The following is a 21,843-nucleotide window of genomic DNA, read 5'->3' as shown; positions in this document are numbered from 1 at the left end:
ACGGAACCATTCATTTCAATGGTTCCGCAAAAAAAACGGAATGTACTCCGTATGCATTCCGTTTCCGTATTTCCGTTTTTCCGTTCCGTTTTAACATAGAACATGTCCTATTATTGCCCGCAAATCACAGTCCGTGGCTCCATTCAAGTCAATGGATCCGCAAAAAAAACGGAACACATACGGAAATGCATCCGTATGTCTTCCGTTTCCGTTCCGTTTTTCCCTGAACCATCTATTGAAAATGTTATGCCCAGCCCAATTTTATCTATGTAATTACTGTATACTGTATATGCCATACGGAAAAACGGAACGGAAAAACGGAACAGAAACGGAAACAAAAAACGGAACAACGGATCCATGAAAAACGGACCGCAAAACACTGAAAAAGCCATACGGTCGTGTGCAATAGGCCTAACTACTACGCCCTCTCCATTTTGACAGGGCCAGGCAGTGAAAACGTCATCATTAATGGCCCTATCAAAGTAAAGAGGGCGCTGCAGTTGCAGAGATAGCAACAGAGCCTCTAGGTGTAATGGCAACGCCCCTGTTGCTCTTAGAGGCTCATTTGCATATTTTAAAACCTCACATTGCTGAGAAAAATGGGCATATATGGACATGGAACCAACACGATCAGCCAGTGTCATAGGTACAAAACTGCTGACAGATCCACAGTATACAGTAAGCTCCTGAGCTCCCTCTAGTGGTTTCTACAGGCAGAGAGGACAAAGATCATTTTACTTTGCCTATTTACCCCAATACCTTCCCATAATATACATCCATGTTCCGTTATCCTAGCAGTGTCATGACTTTCTAAGTGTGTCGTATGTATTATGGATAAAGGGCTGTAAAATTGTTATGTGGTAAAACGGCTTGACTCTGAAGTGAAAGGGGCTGAGCTGCAACACCACACAGCAACCTGTGGATAGGTACACGCTGTTCTAGAAGAAAGCGTCCATGTTCTTATTATCCTGGACAACCCCTTTAAGTTTTAAATACAAGTTGTTTCCATGACCTCTTTCTGGCAAAGCTGGGTTTCCCAGGGTCCAGACTGGCAAATCTGACTAGCTATGCTCCAATGACTGTATATCTAGACAGTTATATTTCTGAACCATCACATGCTATAGGACTATAGCACTACTGTGCTTTTTGTACAGTGGAAGGATACCAGGCTTTGGGTGTGATGTCACATCTGCACCTTATAGCTAGGCCACTGAATGAATGATTTAGCATATGACAGAGATTAAAGGGGTTGTCTGGAATTCAGAAATAAAATACTGAAGATCAAAAAAAATTATGAAATAAGTGGAAAATATGCAACTTGCCTGTTCAGTCCCCAGTGTCCCATTTGGTCTCTATTTAGTGACGACGGGCCCTATATGTCAGCCAGTCAGTCTACAGCATCACGTGTATGTAGTCGCTGCAGTGCTAGTCAGTAAAGACCGGTGGGTACCAATGGAGTAGAGGGATATGGCACATCTGTAGAGGGGTTGCCATTGAGACATTCCTTCTAAACTAGTTTCTACAAGTACATTTAGGTGGAGACTAGTGTGGAACGGATGTGTGTTTTTCGATGTTTGGCGTACCAGGTTTGGGTTATCTAAGAATTCCATGATGGATTCCGCTACTACGGACCATAACTTGTGGTCCGTGGCAGTGGAATTCATAATGGTATACTTGGATAACCCGAACCTTGTACGCCAAACTTGAAAACCCTCTTTAAACATAAATCTCCACAATGGAACCAACCAGAATTGGTCCCCAGATTGTTAGAACTAGTTTCTAATTCTTACCCATCCCGTGTACACACCAAGTATAAAATAAAGAGCTTCAATGAACTTGGTGCTGTAGGTATGCAGGTGCCTTATGGGATCACACAACTCATAAAATCCCAAGTAGCCAGCCTCGTAATCCAGGAATATCCCCAACCTCTGAGAAGATGGCTTGTGGGGAACAGGAATGAACTTCCTGTCGTGTAGTACAAAATACTGGTTCAGATATCTGCACAAACCCCACGACTTGTTACTATGACCGATGAGCGAGTGGTAGCCTTTCCTGGCAATGCTGGGGTAGGACATTCCTAGCCTCCAATTCCCAGTGTGACAAGTCTCCACTTCTAAGAAATGTCTACCAGAAGGGAAACTCCTGGTGCTTAAAACTTGGTTATACTGAAATCTCTCTGGTAATTTTGGGCAATTCGGCTTAAACTGTGACCCAGATGCACTTTTAAGGTCAGTAGTAATAAGTATATCATTAGAAGCGGTGTTCAAGTTCAGCACAATGTCTGGTGTCTGCTGGACATAGAAACCCCTTTTCGCCCTGGTCACAATATCTGAAAGGGCTGTGTGTAGAGTTGCTGAGATCAGGCCTACATCCACATCACTCCGAGCCTGATTGGGGGCATCCCCAATGTCATGCCTGAGAGACTCCCATCTTTGTAAGACCGGCAAAGGCTCTGTCCTGGTGCATAGCTCCTCCATGTCCCTTATTTCTCTGGACAGTTCAGTTATCTGTATTTCCAGCTCGTGGAGTCGATCGCAGACTGAAGCTCTGGCCTCCTCCACCTGGTTGGAGATGTAATTGAGGATTTTATGTTCTAGGGCATCCAGCTCTCTTCTAGTGTCTCTAAACAGTGCCACAACTTTCTCGGTCACTCCACATGCATGTTCTTGGGCTTCTCTTAGATAGTTTTGTAGGTCTTCAACTTTTTCCTCTGCAGCCTTTTTGTTTTTGACCAGTGTCTCAAGAACATATAATAGTTTTTCTTTCTTATCATCTGAGGTGTCAGTCAGTGGCTCCACCTGGTGTCCTTGATGTTCTTCAGAAAGCAAGCATGTGACGCAGATACAAGCTGCATCTTCAGAACAGTAATACGTGGAGGCTTTCTTGTGAGTGGAACATGTCAAATTCAGTTTAGTGAGAACGTGCTCCTCTGACTTGCTGTGGACTCGCAAGTGATTATCACATAGAGAAGCTCCACAGTACAAACAAGATATCACAGCAGGTAGAGGAGAAAATGTGCATTCGGTACAGAAGATCCCATTATCTTCACTCAAAAGCTGTTTCCTTGGGAGAACAGGATGTTCTCGACACTCGGCTCTGCACTCCGGACAGGTAAAATCTCCAGATCCCTCCAGGTTATCCAGCAGGTACTGAATACATTCCCTGCAGAAGTTGTGTCCACATCTCAGCTTTATAGGATCCTCACAGATAATCAGACAGATGGAGCAGATGAGACTTTCTGTCACATCAGTAGACGCCATTCTCAAAAAAAAATAGACGAGTTGAAAAATGTCTCTTGAAATCTAGTGGAGCTTGTTTTACCTTATTCCAAATCTGGGCGAGTCTGCAATGTCGGGCCTCACCTTTTTATGAATTTATTAAGTTGTTCTGCCCCTGGCTAGACTTAAATTTCAATAACATGCTGACGTGTTAGCGAGTTCTACACGGGAACAGACATTTTTCCAATAATCTCTAATCTGTATTGACTCCTTTTTAATCTCTTCTGAGTGCAGCACAGTGGTGGACTGAGAAGCGGTATAGTCATGGGCCCCTTGCCACCTTTCATAGTCATGATGCACTTGAGCTGATCACGTAACTGACTTAGTTCATAGGAGCGGCCCATAATTGACCACCACTAGGGCTGACCAGACTGCCAGCTGTGGGGGAGACTTGCCTACATTCCTGAGAATGCACATGTACCCTATTTCTTAATTGGGTTATCCTGGAAAAGATGATGATGGTCTGTCCTGAGGATAAGTTATCATTACTAGATCGGCAGGGGTCCAAGTCCCGGCACCACAGCCGATCAGCTGTAAGGGCCGTTTCACACGAGCGGATGCCGTGCGTGGCATCCGCTCCGTGAAAGAGTGCCAAGACCGACTGCAGAGGCACGGAGCAGTAACATGACTGTTAATGCTCTGTGCCTCTCTGTGATCTCTTTACTACGAAATCACAGTTGTCACTGTGATTTCGTAGTAAAGAGATCACAGAGAGGCACGGAGCATTATCAGTCATGTTACTGCTCCGTGCCTCTGCAGTCTGCAGCGGGTCTTGGCACTCTTTCACGGAGCGGATGCCACGCACGGCATCCGCTCGTGTGAAACGGCCCTTACAGGGAGATGCTGCACTCGCCGGAGCTCTGGTGAGCGCAGCTGGCTCCTGGTTTGTCTCCAATCACAGCACCATACGTAGTACAGTGGTAGTGCTTGGTGGTGCAGCTCAACCCGATTCACTTCAATGGGGCTGAGCTGCAACTAGGCCATGTGACCGATGTACAGTGATGTTGCATGGCCTAGGAAGAGGCCGCAGCGATCACAAAGCACCCGCTAATCTGTGGGGAATCCAGGTGTTGGACCCTTGCTGATCTGATACTGATGACCTATGCAGAGAAAAGGTCATCAATAGTAATTACCAGACTTCACTCATGCATGTTGATACAGCTACTCTTTCCTATAACAAATGTTAGTTTTTTTTTTTTTTTTTTTTTTTTATATACATTTTTATTGGTCATTCAAAATCAGTAGTACATATTCATGCAGTGAGTGCAAGTACATACTTAATACTGCCATAGATGATACTCCTTTTCAATGACAGATATAATAGCATGATACCCTATAAATCTCAGTTGTAAGTGTATCTTGATTTTTCAACTATTGCACGCATCCACTACTCTCTCAGTAAAGTAATACTTCCTGTTATTACTTTTAAACCTTTGCCCCTACATATATGAAAATTGAAATTGGGGTCTAAATGTGACATTTATTCCTTAAGAGGTTAAAAGGTGAAACTAATATATGTGATAGACATATAAAAAATAAATGTCCCTTTCTTGTCCGCACTTTGCGGCCAAGAATAGGCAATTATAGTAAAGGCTGTGTGTGTTTTGCGGGTCCGCAGTCGTGTGCATGTAGCCTAACTGACAGGGAAGAAGCGGAACAGACCCCACTGACTATAATGGGATCCGTTCAGTTTCCATTTCGGGATCCTGTCTGTCTTTTTACCAGGCAAAAAAAGTTGTTGCATATAGGCTTTTTTTTTTTTTCGGTTTTTTTGACAGAATCTGCAACAGACTGAGGCTAGTTTCACACTAGCGTTCAACTGTCCGCTCGTGAGTTCCGTTTGAAGGGGCTCACGAGCGGACCCGAACGCTTCCGTCCAGCCCTGATGCAGTCTGAATGGATGCGGATCCGCTCAGACTGCATCAGTCTGGCAGCGTTCAGCCTCCGCTCCGCTCAGCAGGCGGACACCTGAACGCTACTTGCAGCGTTCGGGTGTCCGCCTGGCCGTGCGGATCCGTCCAGACTTTTACAATGTAAGTCAATGGGGACGGATCCGTTTGAAGATGCCACAATATGGCTCAATCTTCAAACGGATCCATCCCCCATTGACTTTCAATGTAAAAGTCTGGACGGATCCGCTCGGGCTAATTTCACACTTAGCCATTTTTTGCCAATATAATGCAGACTGATCCGTTCTGAACGGAGCCTCCGTCTGCATTAGTGTGAACGTAGTGTTAAAGTAGCCTGAGCCTTCAATGCAGATGTGAGCAAGTATAAGCCTACATATTATGTATTTGCATTACTGCAACTTTCGTACTCCTCCTCAGGTAAAACTACTTTACAAAAATGGTAAGAGGAGTTTTTTTTTTTTTGTTTTTTTTCACGGATCCATTGTTCTGTTGTGTTTTTTGTTCCGTTTTTCAGTATGGCATATACAGTAATTGCATCGAAAAAATTGGGCTGGGCATAACATTTTCAATATATGGTTCTGCAAAAAACGGAACGGATACGGAAGACATACGGATGCACTTCCGTACGTGTTCCCTTATTTTATTTTTTTTTTTTGCGGACCCATTGACTTGAATAGAGCCAAGGAACGTGATTTGCGGGCAATAAAAGGACATGTTCTATCTTTCAACGGAAATACGGAAACGGAATGCTTACGGAACACATTCCGTTTTTAATGCGGAACCATTGAAATGAATGGTTCTGTATACGGAACACAAAAAAAGGCCCGTACACTCTATCGTGTGAACTAGGCCTTAGGCCGAATGCACACGGCCGTTGTTCACGGCTGTGAGCGGTCCGTGGAACCGCGGCCTGGATTCCTGCTGAGAGCAGTAGCGCACGGCGTCATGGGTTGCTATGACGCCGTGCGCTCCCTGCTGCCGCCACAGTACAGTAATACACTGGTATGATCTATACCAGTGTATTACTGTACTGCGGCAACAGGGAGCGCACGGCATCATAGCAACCCATGACGCCGTGCGCTACTGCTCTCAGCAGGAATCCAGGCCGCGGTTCCACGGACCGCTCACGACCGTGAACAACGGCCGTGTGCATTCGGCCTTACTCTGCACTGAGGAGCGCAGCTGAACAGCGATCCTTCTGGAGGTCCTAAAACTGGCAATAATACAGCTCCTTGTTCACAGCTGACGGACCAAAGAACACCTTCCCCACTAGCCCATCAATGTTCACCTTAACCCACATAAGACACACACCGAGTTGGATTCTATCGGCCACAGCAGCTGTTTTATAACCATTAAACCATTTAAATAGCATAACATTTAAATAACCCATATGCAACGGTATATAAGCAACCCCTTATTCTCCATACATATAACTAATTACAGGAGAGTTCTTTAACCCCTTAAGGACATAGGACGTACCGGTACGCCCTATTTCCCGAGTCCTTAAGGACCGAGGACGTACCGGTACGTCCTGACTTAAAAATGTAATTCCGGCGCCGCGGGGGTTAATCGGAACGGGATTTCGGCTGAAATCATTCAGCCGGCATCCCGTAACAACGCATCCCGTATCGGCGATCGCAGAACACCGCAGGTCAATTCAGACCTGCGGTTTTCTGCGTTTCCGGTCCATTCGGGTGTCCTGTGACCCGATGAACTGGAAAAAGACTGCGATCGGTGGCGTAATTTTACACCACCAATCGCAGTCCGAGGATTTGAGGAGGCGGTGCTGGCCCTGGTACTGAACACTGCTGTCCAGGGTGCTGATTGGTGCAGGGGAGAGAGGCCCGAGATTCAAACTTCCTGCGCTCCTCTCTCCCCTCCTCTTCCTGTCCAGCACCCTGACCGTGCAGCATCGTCCAGCACCAGCTCCTGTGTCCCCCTAATCGCCATCCATCACCCTCCTGCACCCATCGCCACCCAGGTAGGTTAGGGTCAGTGAGGGAGAGGCACCGTTAGGCAGGGAAAGAAGGGAAAAGTAAGTTAGGAAAAAAAAAAAAAAAAAAATGTACTTTTATTCCAAACTTCCAAACTTCCATCTATCCATCTAACCCTAACCCCTGACCCCCCCCCCCCCTGCCACTTGCCCCTACACCAACTTGTACGTGGATAACTTTTATACCAGCATTCCCTTGTTCAGGTCCCTTGCCGCCAGATCCACGTTCGCTTGTGGGACCGTGCGGAAAAATCAACGCGGCCTCCCTGCCTACCCCCTCCAGGTACCTATCCCCAGGGGTGAGACCCGTGCACTTACCAGTGGAAACCTGTTGCTGGTCAGGTATAAGGACAAGAGGGATGTCCTTATGCTGTCCACAATCCACGGTAACAGCACCACCCCAGTCCCTGTGCGAGGTACCGCGGCAACTGTCCTCAAGCCCGATTGTATCGTCGACTACAATCGGTATATGGGAGGAGTTGATCTCTCTGATCAAGTCCTCACGCCATATAACGCCATGCGCAAAACCCGGGCATGGTACAAAAAAGTTGCGGTCTACTTGGTGCAGGTTGCCATGTACAACTCTTTTGTACTATCCCGAAGCGCTGGCAGCACAGGGACATTCCTCCAATTCTATGAGGCAGTCCTCAAGGACCTGATCTTTTCGGACCGGGAAAGAGCAGGCCGGAGTACCTCGGGAACTGGAGGCGCCCGGATCGTCCCTGGCCAACACTTTCCAGGTGTGGTCCCCCATACTGGAAAGAAGGGACGAACCCAAAAAAAGTGCAGAGTGTGTCACAAGAGGGGGATACGGAAGGACACCACCACTCAATGTGACACGTGCCCCGATCATCCGGGCCTCTGCATTATCGATTGCTTCAGGGAGTATCACACTTCCATGGAGTACTAAATTTTTATAATCCCCAACAGTTCACTAGAGAACATAAAACACTATGGCTCTCAGACTTTGGAGACACGAAAACAATTTTTCTTTCCCCAAAAAATATTAGTTTTAGTGCAGGCATCCTCAAACTGCGGCCCTCCAGATGTTGTAAAACCATAACTCCCAGCATGCCCAGACAACCTACAGCCATCATCAGGGCATGGTGGGAATTGTAGTTTTACAACATCTGGAGGGCCGCAGTTTTAGGATGCCTGCTTAGTGTCTCCAAAGTCTGAGAGCCATACATATTGGGCATCGTCGCATGCGTAAAAGTCGTCGCTATAAAAATAACTTTTTACCAAACGCCTCGGATGAACGGTGTTAAAAATATAAAATAAAAACGGTGCCAAAACACCTATTTTTGGGCAAAATTTAAATTTAAATCCATTTTGCCGGTAATAAAGCAAGGGTTAACAGCCAAACAAAACTAAACATTTATTGCCCCAATTCTGTAGTTTGCAGAAACACCCCATATGTGGTCGTAAATGGCTATATAGCCGCACGGCAGGGCATAGAACGAAGGGAACTCCATACGGTTTCTGGAAGGCAGATTTTGATGGACAGTTTTTTTTTTTTTTACACCATGTCCCATTAGAAGCCCCCCTGATGTAGCCTAGACTAGAAACTCCAAAAAAGTGACCCCCATCTAAAAAACTACACCCCTCAAGGTATTCAAAAGTTACTTTACAAACTATGTTAACCCTTTAGGTGTTCCACAAAACTAAATAGCGAATGTAGAAACAATTTTCGAATTTAATTTTTTTGTTACATTGCCTCAAAAAAGAGTAATATAGAGCAACCAAAAATCAAATTTACCCCAAAAATAGTCCCAAAACAACAACCACCTTATCCCGTAGTTTCCTAGATGGGGTCACTTTTATGGAGTTTCTACTCTAGGGGGGCATCAGGGGGCTTGAAAGGGTACATGGTGTAAATAAACCAGTCCAGCAAAATCTGCCTTCCAAAAACCATATGACGTTCCCCTTCTTCTATGTCCTGCTGTTCGGCCAAATAGTAGTTTACCACCACATATGGGGTGTTTCTGCAAACTACAGAATCAGGGCAACCCATTTTGAGTGTTGTTTGGCAGTTAACCCTTGTTTTACTCCTGGAAAAAATTGATTATATTGGAAAATTTTCCAAAAAATAGAAATTTCAAAATTGTTTCTCCATCTGCCATTAACTCTTGTGGAAGACCTAAAGGGTTAATAAAGTTTGAAAAAACAGTTTTGAATACCTTGAGGGGTGTAGTTTCTAGAATGGGGTCATTTTTGGGAGGTTTCTATTATCTAAGCCTCACAATATGACTTCAAACCTGAACTGGTCCATAAAAAGTGGGATTTTGAAGATTTCTCAAAAATTTCAAAATTTGCTTCTAAACTTCTAAGCCTTGTAACATCCCCAAAAAATAAAATATAATTCCCAAAATGCTACAAACATGAAGTAGACATATGGGGAATGTAAAGTCATCACAATTTTTGGGGGTATTACAGAAGTAGAGAAACTGAAACTTTGAAATTTGCTAATTTTTCTAAATTTTTGCTAAAAAATGTATTTTTTTTATGCAATAAAAATTCACTTTTTTGACCCAATTTTAGCAGTGTCATGAAGTACAATATGTGACGAAAAAACAATCTCAGAACGGCCTGGGTAAGTCGAAGCGTTTTAAAGTTATGAGCACTTAAAGTGACACTGGTCAGATTTGCAAAAAATGGCCTGGTCCTTAAGGTGAAAATGAGCCTGGTCCTTGAGGGGTTAAAGGGCTTCTGTCACCCCATTAAACCGTTTTTTGTTTTTTTTCTTTACTAATAATCCCTACACTGCGATCTCATCATACATAAGCTAATTAATGATTTTCGTTCAGTAGAATTTGTTAAAAATCGATTTTTGAAATATGTAAATTACCTTGCTACCAGTAAGTAGGGCGGCTACTTGCTGGTAGTGTAGTGTCCCACTAGGTAGGGGTGGGCACTACACAAGGGTCAATTGGTGTGCGCGTTACTCCTACTCACAAGGAACAGAAATGTCATATTTAATTGTGCATTTAATGTATGTTTTAATGTGTTGTTATATGCAATGTACCCCTGTATGATGCAACAGCAGGCCTAGTTGGGTGTAGTTAGACATCCCAGACACTAGAGGGAGATAGGGAGCCCCTAGTATAAATGTCCAGGCCCAGACAGGGAGAGGGTGTGCAGAGTCAGGAGTCTGAGAAGACAGAGGTTAAGAAGCCTGCTCCTGACATGCAGCTGGATAGCCCTGGCTGCTAGTGATGTCCAGGAGGCTGTTGAGAAGCTCCAGCCTGCCTGAGAACAAGAGAGCCTAAGTTAGCTCTGAAGAGATACCCCAGTTGCAGGACCCAACCTCCTGGGAGAAACCTACAGTCATCCACCTTATAGGAGGAGGCGACCCAGGGTAAGCAAAGTGACCCTGATGGGCAGAGGACCCTAGAAAAGTGTAGCAAGAATCTAATACCTGAGGAAGAAAGTAACCAAGGATTTAAGCCACCCTTTTAGGCATCCGGGCCTTGGGAGATATAAAGCCAGAGCAGGAGTTCTAGAAAGGACACTGTACATTGAATCTGAGGAAAGGTACAACCTGCTGCTGAGTGCTTGTGAAGTTACCCTCTGCGTATCTTGCATGACTATTGCCTGCCATATTGTGAATAAGCCTACTTGTGGAACTGTAATATAAAGACTGTACTACTACCTGCTGTACAAAGTTGGATTGGTCAGTAAAGTTACGTTTGGTTCACTATATACTTGTGTACCTCCATCATTCCAACCACCAACCGGCGTGCCACCGTCCAAAGGCACTGGCGTCACGAATACCACAGGGACCTTGCCCCAGGCACACAAAATACCTGTAACATCCAGGGCACCTCATCCACCATCAGGCCTGGTCCCTATCTACAGAGCGTGCCCCAGAGGAACCGTGTCTACCTCTCCTTCACTGCCACGCGCCTGCCCAGGGTTCTTCAAATATAGTGAGTACCCTCGATTGCCCATAACCGTGACCTCACTTCGTCTATGCCCTGCAGGTCTGGCGTGTTGCAGTAGCAGCCGCATCCTCTGATGGTAATGACGCCCCCTCTGCTTGTAGATTGAAAGATCCCGTCCGCTGGCCCTTTCTCTGCTGGCCCTGCCTGTTTTGATTCAATATCTGGCGCCTGCGCCACGGCCGTACCTCTCTTCAATCTGCGCAGGCGCACTGAGAGGCGGCTCGGCCGCTCCATCCTCAATGCGCCTGCGCCGATGACGTCACATCTACACCCGGCGCAGGCGCATTGAGGAGCGAGCGGCCGCCTCTCAGTGCGCCTGCGCAGATTGAAGAGAGGTTCGGCCGCGGCGCAGGCGCCAGATATTGAATCAAAACAGGCAGGGCCAGAAGAGAAAGGGCCAGCGGACGGGATCTGTCAATCTACAAGCAGAGGGGGCGTCATTACCATCGGAGGATGCGGCTGCTACCAGCAACTAGCCGCCCTACTTGCTGGTAGCAAGGTAATTTACATATTTCAAAAATCGATTTTTAACAAATTCTACTGAACGAAAATCATTAATTAGCTTATGTATGATGAGATCGCAGTGTAGGGATTATTAGTAAAGAAAAAAAAAAACGGTTTAATGGGGTGACAGAAGCCCTTTAAGCCCCAGATAGTTACTTAACACCGCCCAGGGTACACCATCTTGTCCCCAGCCGATAAGCGCTAGCTCGGAGGCACCACTGATGGACCCCTAACCCTGCCACAACCAACCGCCAACCATGGATGCCTCCCATCCTCCCCACCAGAGATTTAATACAACTTCAAGGACCTCTCGCCACCAACTACCGTGACAAAAATCCATGCCCCGCCCCAAAACAAGAACTCTCACTGCACCTAGCTGCCCCAGAAGAACAGGGAGGGTGGGTGGTAGCTGTTCATTCTCCCTTCACAAAATGGCGCCCATTCATTGCTTCACCTCCCATTTTAACCCCCTCATAGTCCACTCCTTTTTCAAATTACCCATTCGCCCCTCCCCTGGTCTCACTAACCAAACCCCCCGTCATGCCAGCCTCCCCTAATGCTCTGCCCCGGTCCGGCCTTTTATTTAGTTAAAATAATTCTCATAAATGCTAAGAGGAGTATTTCTATTTTGCATTAAGGTAAGAAAAACAACTTAACATGGGGGAAAACTATTTATTACCGTGTCAGGTAGCCGCATTTGTAAAGACTTACACCACCTGATTGTTCAGAAGAAGCATAACCAAGGACATTCCATGGGAAAATTATACAGTGTGAAATATCCTCCATTGTCGCTGTATTGCCCTACAATTTGGTGAGGGGTGGGGGGTATTTGTGGCTGAAATGAAGGGGAAGTTAATCAGATAACATAAGGATGTGTAGACAAATGAGGCGTATGCAGACATTTAGGAACCAAACTACTATGGATCAAAGATATGGCTTGTGTCAAAGCAAATGTTGGCAAGTGGAGGTCCCTAATCAGACTGATCTATGATCTAGGACTAGATTGATTTTTATTTATTTTTCTAAATCTAAGTGATAATTCTTATCCAGCAGTTATCGCATATGAGAAATGCAGGGTGAACTGGTTCTGTGAATGTGGTTTTTACGGTGTAGAGGTGTCTAATGGGGTCACTGAGCTCATAAAAAGACAACTGGCCAGCCTCATAATCCAGAAATATTGCTAGAGTCTGACTGGAGGGCTTGTGAGGTATCTTAACATTTACTTGGTCATAACGAAATGAATACTGATTTTTACACCTACGCAAACCCCAAGACTTATCATTATTTCCAATGAATGATGTTCCGCCTTGTCTGTCTATGCTCGCATAAACCACCCCTAACCTAAAGGTTCCAGTTCTTGCTGTTTCTACTTCCCAATAATGTTGTCCTGTACTAAGGCTCCTGGTGCTTAAAACTTGATGGGATTGAAACCTCTGGGGTGTCTCTGTGTAATCGTTCTCTATTACTGAACTAGAGGAAAGTCTTAAGTCTGCGGAAATGGCTAAAGAGTTGGCTGCTGTATTTACATCCAATAAAATGTCCAAGTCTGCTGCGACATAGGATCTCCTCTTTATCCCAGTCACAATATCTGCTAAACCTTTGTAGAAGGTAGCTGCAATCAGACCTTCATCCAAGCCATTTATAGAATGGAGAGCATCCCTTTTCTCGTTTAGAATCTTTTTGTCCATTCCAGGGAAACTAGATTTTCCAGCTTGCAGTAGAGCTAACAGGTCTGTCATATTACACATCTCATCAATTTGATTAATCTCCACAGACATTTTGTCCTTCTCAGTTTCCAGCTGCTTAATCGGGTCAGAGATTGAGAGCGACACTCGCTCCTCTTCACTGGACAGCTCACAAAATACTTTACTCTGTAATAAATCTAATTGTCTTCTGATATCGCTAAATAGGGTGGTGATCATATCCTTTATGCGAACTGCTTTTTCCGTCATATCTGTCTTTACATTTTGGTCTCCTGTCTCTTTAAGGTTAGATTTCTCAGAAGATCCCTCAGACTTCCTTTAATCCTCTCGGAGGCTTCGTTCAATGATTCAATATGGTGACCCTTGTGTTCTTCAGCCAGGCTACAGGAGACGCAGACACACAAGGTGTCCTCTGTGCAGTAATACAAGAGGGCATTATCATGAATTGAACATTTTCTGTTTGCTGTTGAAGTCATGGGCTCTATGAGGATGTGCTCTTTAGACTTGCTGTGAACCTTCAGGTGGTCATCACACAATGAAGCCTCACACCAGAGGCAGGATTTAATGGCTGGTACCTGTGACTGAATACAGTAAGTGCAAAAGATCTCTACGACTGCCTTTTCCTGCTTGGCAGAGAGGACATGCTTTGCTATGTTATGTAGACTTACATTCTTCTGCGGCATTGAGAACGCCTCAAACTCTCCTCTGCATTCAGGACAAGTAAAGCATTTAAAATTTGCAGATGCAGACTGTGTTTCGAGCACATTCTCTATACACTCCCCGCAGAAGCTGTGTCCACATTTCAGTGTTGCAGGATCTGTATAAATGTTCAGACAGATGGAGCAGGTGAGTTCTTCTTTCAGAGCAGCCAAAGCCATTGCTGAAGCATAGAGAGGACAGTGAAGGCAATGCAGGGAGCAACGTATTTCCTTTGTAACTTGCTAGAACTCCACCTCTGAAGACATAAGTTTCGATTTCCCTGAAAAGGGTGTGGGGGATTTATTTTTCCTTTTTAACTCCTGATGAGCTTTATCTGTGGCATATTGGCTGAAGAATGAATTACATTAAACAGCTCCTTTTTAACCTACAAAGGTTTACAGTCTACAGTGAATTTTTGAGCGCCCATAGTTTGTGTGGGATGACATTACTGGAAATGGGCTAAGGGTACTTTCACACTTGCGGCAGGACGGATCCGACAGGCTGTTCACCATGTCGGATCCGTCCTGCGGCTATTTCGCCGTGCCCGCGGACCGCCGCTCCGTCCCCATTGACTATAATGGGGACGGGGGCGGAGCTCCGGCGCAGCACGGCGGTGCACTGAGAAAGGCCGCCGGACTAAAATTACTGCATGTCAGGCTTTTTAGTCCGGCGGCTTTCTCCGTGCACCGCCGTGCTGCGCCGGAGCTCCGCCCCCGTCCCCATTATAGTCAATGGGGACGGAGCGGCGGTCCGCGGGCACGGCGAAATAGCCGCAGGACGGATCCGACATGGTGAACAGCCTGTCGGATCCGTCCTGCCGCAAGTGTGAAATTAGCCTTACTGTAGTTATTTATTAATAATAATATCCTCATCTAATCTGGGGTATGAGGCTGTCTGACTACTTGTAACTGATGACCTAGGATAGGTCATCAGCATCTAATTGGAGGGGGTCAGCTATTTGAGAAGGCCTGGGGTTCTGGTGGGCACCTGACAGGCTAGGCAGGGTGAGCAGAGACTGGTGATTCCCCCCCCCCCCCCCATCTATATAATTATTATTATTTTTTTTAAGGGGTGCGTCCTGGCCCCGTTTGTGGCATGGATAGGGGTGGTCAGGGAGGTTAGGGGTTAATGGCCGGGATCCTCCTGTTGCTGGATAAGGGGGCGGGTAGTCAACCAGGGCTTATATACTCCCCTGCCCCGCCTCTTCACTTCCTCTTTAGCGGAAGCGTTGTGGTGGTGAGTTCTCACTGCGTTCTGTCCGCACGAGAGATGGCCGCAGGTGATGCTTCCCTTGGGAGGCTCTTCAGGCAAGAGCTACGGAGGAGGGCGAGGGGTGGCTGCGCTCTTTTCTGAGCAGCCTCTGCTCTCCCCTGCTCTTCTCCTCCCCTGTTCCTGTTTGTCCTGCTAGGGAGCTGTCGTGATTGGAGGCTAGCTCTGGGGCTGCGGCGGGGGGCAGGCGGTCCACCTGGCGTTCCATCCCGGGTACCTTTTGTGGCGCGAGCAGTTGAGCTGCAGGATGGGCGCCAATTCCAGCAGCTCCTCATCACAGGGGCTTCCCTCTACACATCCTCCCCTCCTGGTCCTTAGTGCCCCCTGCCGTGCATGGCCCGCAGGCTGGCGAGGCTACAGTGGCCCCTGCTTCTGCCATGAGTGGTGCTTCTGCCCCTGAATAAATCAGTGGGGTGCCGGAGGAGCCCCCAATAATGACCCCCACCACCCCCTATGCCTCCTTCTGCTCCCCAGAGATCACGCAGGAAGCTGTCTGGTTCTCCATCTTTCTCACAGGAAAGCGGGCGGCATGGTCACCGCGATTCCCGTAGGTGTCTGTCCCGTCCAGAGACTCGGCGAGGAGTGGGCGCTCCAGATCCTCTAGGTGGCGCTCAATCATCCTCGGATGGGTCGTCGGGCGCATCAGAGGAGTCTGGTCAGATGTCGCGATACAAACGCAAGAGACGGATGCCTAGCCAGTCCTCCAGGACCCATAGCCTGGTTCCTGCTACGTACCTTCGGCATGCAGTTCCTGTGCCTGGTCCTTCGGTGGCACCAGCCCTACCTACGTCTGGTGAGTACCAACTTACGGGGGTGTGGGGAACGGGCAGTGGTAGTGCAGACACCACAGCGGTGGTGAGGGCACTTTTAGAATGGTTGGTTGCAGCAGCCTGCCCAAATTCCTGGGTCTTCTGTCCCTCCCAAGCCGGTGCGTGTGTTGGCATGGGTCCATAAGGATTCTTGCTTTTGTGGAGTTAGTCCCTTTGGAGCCCACTTGGATGAGACCGTCCGTGAAAGAATTTGGGCTGACCAGTATATTGATATCTGGTCCCCAATATCGGTGGATTTGGTCAACAGGGACAGGCGTTTTTTGGATAAGCCTTACGAGCGTAGGCCCAGGGTGGCCAAAACCATGAACAATTGGTTGCAGGCCTTCTCGGTTTTGGGTTGCATTAAGGGTCAGCGTTACCCTGACCGCTGTTAGGAATTTGTCTACTAGGACACCATTTACAGCGCTTACAAGTGCCATGGCGGGAGTGCCTTGTGTTATGATGAGGAGTTTCGGTGCCACTTGGCATTGCAACCGGAAATTGGTTGGGGGGTTAAGGCCATGGATGTTTGGCTGAGATTGATGGTGTCACAAATGCCACCCCCTGGTTCAGGGGGATCTTCCACCCAGGGGCCGTTTAATGCAGGGTACTGCAGGTTCGCCGGTTTGTGCAAATATAAGCATGAATGCTCAGACTGCAACGGTTCTCACCTGGCTAATAGGCGTGCCCCCCCCCCCTGTTTAACTTCCCAAGCAGCCCGATCAAATCGGACACAAGTAGCCGCGATGGGCCCCTGGCTAGACAGGAGCCCCAATTAGCAGGCAGCAGCACAACTGCCTTTCGGTTTGGGTTTTTTATTCTATTCGTTCTCAATCGGTTTCCAGTTTTTTTCCGGATAACCTTAAATCTGTGCAGGAGCACCTGGAGGTTCTTGGGCAGTGGCGTAGGGATCGCCATAGCAACCATAGCAGTGGCTAAGGGCCCTACGTCACTGGGGACTCATCCGGACCGCTTTCTGTTGAATTTTATTTTATTTTATTTATTTATTTTTTTTAATTAACACACACACTACACACAGGCAGCCAGGCCCGAGCCGCGGACCGCGAGCAGCTCGGGCCTGACTGGGGAGGAGGAGTCAGACTGGAGCAGGGCGCACGAGCAGCAGATGAGGTAGGCGGTGGAGGGGGCCGGAACGAGGGCATACCTGAAGGACTGAGGCGGAGCCAGGCACAAGCGCTGCAGGCCCGGCCGCAGCGCAGGAAATTGGAACCCTAAGTAACTTCCGGAATCCATTGGGAGCTGCAGGGCAGGCTAGGGGAGGGCCAAGGGCGGGCACAACTAGTGGGCATCGCATCCGTCTTACTAAGTCTCTGAAGGAGGATTTGGGAGTTTGGAGAGCGTTTCTACACTCTTAGAATGGCCACACATGTTGCATATCCAGCGAGATCTGAAATTCCGATTCCTGTTTTCAGATGCTTCGGGGTAATGTGGTTTTGGGACTATTTTCGGGTCCGAATGGTGTGCTTCCTCGTGGCCAGATTTGTGGAGGTCTCCGTTTTATACAAGAATCTCACGTTACTAGAGCTGTTCCCAGTTTGTTGTGGTGGTTGAGTTATGAGAGGGGGGGGGGGGGCAGGCTTCCTGATTTGGACAATTTTGGGGGTGGTTTTCCTCCTGTTCCCTCCCGGTGCTGGCTTTACTGTGGCACTTGGTGTTGCGGTGCCTTGAGTGCAATATCTGTTTTAGGGCTCGTCATGTTCTGGGGGTAGATAACAAAGTTGCTGATGCTCTTTCCCGTTTTTTATTGGCAGGATTTTCGGGCCCTTCTACCAGAGGTGGATCAGAAAGGCAGGGAATGCCCACAGTACCTGTGGCAGCCGGTGGACAGCAGCTGATGTTGTTAATTAGCTCTTCGGTTTCCCCTGCTACCTGGCAGGCGTATGGTAAGGCCTGGGCTGAATGATGGGGGATGGTAGGTTATAGGGACGTCTGTTCGCATGATAATCTGCACTTGGAGGTCACGATTGAGTGGTTGTTGCAGTCCATGCGTGTTTCTGCGGCAGTTGCGTAGCGACGTCTGTCGGGGATTGCTTTTCATTTACAGTTGCGTGGCTGGACGGTACTCGCTAAGCAGTTTATTATTCAGCAGGCGTTGCGGGGTTGGAGGAAGGAGTACGTCTCCCGGGAAAGTCGGCGTCCCGTCTCTTTCAGCCTCCTAAATAGGATGATTAGCAGTTTTCCGGATGTCTGTATATCGCCCTTTTGAGGCTGCCTTGTTTTCTGCAAGCTTTAGTCTAGCCTTTTTTGCGGCCCTTCGAGTTGGTTGCTCTCTCATGTCGCAAGCCAGGGGGTCTGTTGTGTCAGCATGTTGTCATGGGTAATTTGCATTTGTCGCTCCAAAACGGATCAGTTCGGCTTGGGGACATGGATTTCCCTTCACCCGGTCCCGGCGGTAGCTTGCCCGGTGCAGTTGATATCCGCTTCAAGTGCTCTACGCTCCCCGGGTTGGGACCGCTACGGAGGCGGCTTGGCTGGTTTGCCTGAGGCGGAAGTTATGAGAATTGGCAGGTGGACATCTGCTTGTTTTGCAGGATATATTAGACCAGACCTTCTGATTTTAAACAAAAATAATAAAAAAAATTAAAATCAAGGAGATGGATATATTTCTTGTGGTTGATGTTGGTAACTACATTGCACCCCGTTAGTTTGGGTTCCTGTTTGCGTTTGGTCTAATGATATTTTTTTTCTTGCAGGTCTGGGCCGGCCAGCCATATGGATGGGTCGGTCATTCATATATCTTCTGGGTGGCACAGAGAGCCAAATGCAGGCCCTGCGGGCGGTCCGTCTGTTTACGGGAAGTGGATGTCTTCTGGAGGGAGATTCGTGGCCTTAGGTGGTTCCAGGCAAGAGGTCTGGTAATTCTGGTCATTCATGTGGGGGGCAATGATATAGGTTCCCTGCGCTTGGCGGAGCTTTTGACCCTTATTCGGTCTAACTTGGAGCAGTGTCCGTCCTTTTTTTTTATTTTTTTTTATTTTTTTAGGAGGTGGTTTTGGTCTGGTCCAAGGTCATTCCCTGGGTAGTATGGCAAGGTGCCAGGGATGGGGAAGTGGTGGAAAAATGCAGGCACAGGGTGAATGCACGTCGTATATCCCGCTTTGTTAGGTCCCGGGGGGGGCGTAGCTGGAGGGTGATAACAGTTCGTTAATGAGGCCTGACGGCGTTCACCTTTCCAATTTCAGATTGGACATATATTTTTTTTTTCTGGCCTCCAGAATAGGGTGGAGCAGGCCCTGTTTTTGTTCGGTGGTGGTGGTCAGAGCCCCGTTTCAGAGGACAGGTCTCCTTTATGGCGTCAGGTGAATACAGCGGAGAGGTGTTGGAGACAATTTGTCGTACTTGCCCACTGAGAGTCTAGCGGCCGGCAGACCGCCCTGTTTGGTTATGGTGTTTTTATGGTTTTGCCGCTTAATAGCTGTTGCTAGAGTTAAAGAAGAATGGTTGTCGGTGTCATTTGTATTCGGCTGGTATGGGAGGGGCCAGGTGTAATAAGAGGTACCCCCTTCTCCCCTTTTTTACCCTTGGTTATTACCAACAGTCCTATGAGCACCATGTTCTTCTCGCTACTTTCCTTAGGCCAGTGAGGTCATGAACTTCACAAGGGAATGTCATACCAGCCCGAAGTCCTCTCCATGGTGTTGCCCGCATGGTATCCAGACCAATCTCTAGTTATCATTGCATCTGAGAGAAAAGGAGGACTTATCACTGAAGAGGATAGATCCCTAATCTAACAGTCATTGCTGTTGTGCACCATGATGGCCTTTGACTGGTGGCAAGAGGTCAATGGTACAACCTGTAGCTGGATGTCTGGCTCTTACCCCAATTGAATGCAAATGCCACCTGGTAGTTTGTGTAGACATTGTTCGCTGCCCTAGGCTTGGGATGTGAAGTCCAATTTTACTTGCAGTACAGAATGGATCATTATGCGCCATTCTTTTGACGATCCGTCCATGCAGAGGTTTGCATCTCTGATAAGCTAGAATTACAGCAACGGGTGCATTCTCCCAACCACCTGGACATACAACGTTGAACAGAGCTGACATCTTAGCCTAGGTGCGTAGCTTTCTGCCAGAGTGATAAACCAAGGTTTTTAAGTTCAAGGATTCTGACCAACAGGGCGCATTGAAAAATTGCTTTCAATCTGGATTTTATGCCCCTCCCACATGGCACAGATTAGAGCTAGGTAATTGCAAATGTGATTATTAACAATTTTTTTTTTTTTTTTTAATTTTTAGATTTTTTTTTTAAATTTTTTTTTTGAGCATATAGTTGTACAAACAGTACACAGTTATACAGAAAATCAGAGTAACAGGTATAATCTCAAAGTATGAACAGTATGAAGTCGTATGATGCAGGGTACATAGTAATCATCATAGTAACAACATAGTAATACAAATCTTTACAAGTCCTGATACTTCCTCGATTTGCGTAACCTGTGTTCTGGCTCCACACAAAATGTTCTGGACGTTCTCGGTAATGCGCTTGGCTACCGTTCACTTGAATAGGAACATCTGCTACAGTTCCGGAGTGTGCAGTACACTGTTTACTCTAGGTAATAACTGACCTATGTTGGGTGCCAAGTGTCAGACCTCCACCAGACCGATCATGTGCATACCACATGTGGATCCTAGGTACTTCTTCTTGATGCAGAGTTGGCATGTCAATGCATTTGAATCTCTCTCACTTGGGCTGTAATGGAGAGCGATGGTTCAACCACTTCCCCAACGGGACTAGGTATCCTCCTTATTGGGATCGGTGGAGATACCTGGGACACCTGGACTGGGCTCAAGATTTAGAAAATAATTCCTCACTTTAACTTGCTAATAGTGTCTGTATCCCTGCACAGGTTTGAAGGGAACTTGTCATAGGGATTTGCCACGCTTAACCCGCCACAACATTATTTCAATGTTTTACGGTGTTGAAAATAACATAGCTCTACTCAGAAAGAAAAGCGGTGCCACCAGTTGGAAGGTAGGTATCCTATGAAAAAAAAAAATACACCTTTTTAGACAGGTCTTAAAACATAATTTAGGGTTATAGCCAGTCCAGTACCTCCCTTGCATGCAACTGTTTTGGGGTGATTGCTTTTCACCCAGTTGGTTCTCTCTAATCAGGTCTCAAGGTAGAACATTTATTTATAGTAAAGCAACCTTGGATCCCCCCCCCCCCCCCCCCAGAGGAGCATTGCCTTGAATGTGTCCTTGTGTCCTCCAAAAGGAGAAATAGTTCCCTTTCCCTCATCGGATTACAGTGTAGAATCCATGCTTGTACAGTATATCAAGTTTTTGAAATGCTGGATGTGGTGAACTCTGGCAGGCTTATCAGGTAGAGAACCGGAGATGTGAACGTGACCTTAGAGATTGGTTGGTTGCCAGTGCAGGATGGGTCAAGGAGTAGGTAGTGGTGTGTGGGTATTATTATTTTTTTATTTATGTTATCATTTTTATGTTCAAAAAAAGTTAACAATTTAGTAAAATAAAATATATTCTAAAAGTACAATATAATACAACAGTCAAGACAACAAAAGGGGTCTTGGTTAGAAGTGGAGTGAAAATGAAAGAGGGGGGGGGAAGGGTTGGTTACAGTGTTTCTGTTTTCTTGTGGTTATGACATGTTAAAAAATAAATAAAAAAACTGAGGTTTTGGGTAGTTAGATAAATTATGGCGGCAAATAAGGTGGTGTGGGGAAAAATGGGGTCACTATTGCAAGTAG

The 21,843-nt window shown here is 46.9% G+C and overlaps 3 protein-coding genes across 3 annotated transcripts; all 3 read right to left on the bottom strand.

The window, feature by feature from the left end:
• Nucleotides 1-403: 403 nt before the first annotated feature.
• Nucleotides 404-3,806, bottom strand: LOC122941227 (E3 ubiquitin-protein ligase TRIM39-like). The gene has a single exon (XM_044298300.1). The coding sequence runs from the start codon at nucleotides 3,258-3,260 to the stop codon at nucleotides 1,773-1,775; it is 1,488 nt and encodes a 495-aa protein (XP_044154235.1). The 5' UTR covers nucleotides 3,261-3,806; the 3' UTR covers nucleotides 404-1,772.
• Nucleotides 3,807-11,782: 7,976 nt separating this feature from the next.
• LOC122941228 (butyrophilin subfamily 2 member A2-like) lies at nucleotides 11,783-13,581 on the bottom strand. The gene has a single exon (XM_044298301.1). The coding sequence runs from the start codon at nucleotides 13,579-13,581 to the stop codon at nucleotides 12,658-12,660; it is 924 nt and encodes a 307-aa protein (XP_044154236.1). The 3' UTR covers nucleotides 11,783-12,657.
• An 8-nt stretch (nucleotides 13,582-13,589) lies between these two features.
• LOC122941229 (E3 ubiquitin/ISG15 ligase TRIM25-like) lies at nucleotides 13,590-14,234 on the bottom strand. The gene has a single exon (XM_044298302.1). It carries the CDS (start codon nucleotides 14,208-14,210, stop codon nucleotides 13,590-13,592), a length of 621 nt encoding a protein of 206 aa, XP_044154237.1. The 5' UTR covers nucleotides 14,211-14,234.
• Nucleotides 14,235-21,843: the final 7,609 nt, after the last annotated feature.

The sequence above is a fragment of the Bufo gargarizans genome, chromosome 6, assembly GCF_014858855.1.
Source record: "Bufo gargarizans isolate SCDJY-AF-19 chromosome 6, ASM1485885v1, whole genome shotgun sequence".
Lineage (NCBI taxonomy): Eukaryota > Metazoa > Chordata > Amphibia > Anura > Bufonidae > Bufo > Bufo gargarizans.
Note: the sequence above shows the minus strand (reverse complement) of the source record. Positions and strands in the feature narration are given on the sequence as shown.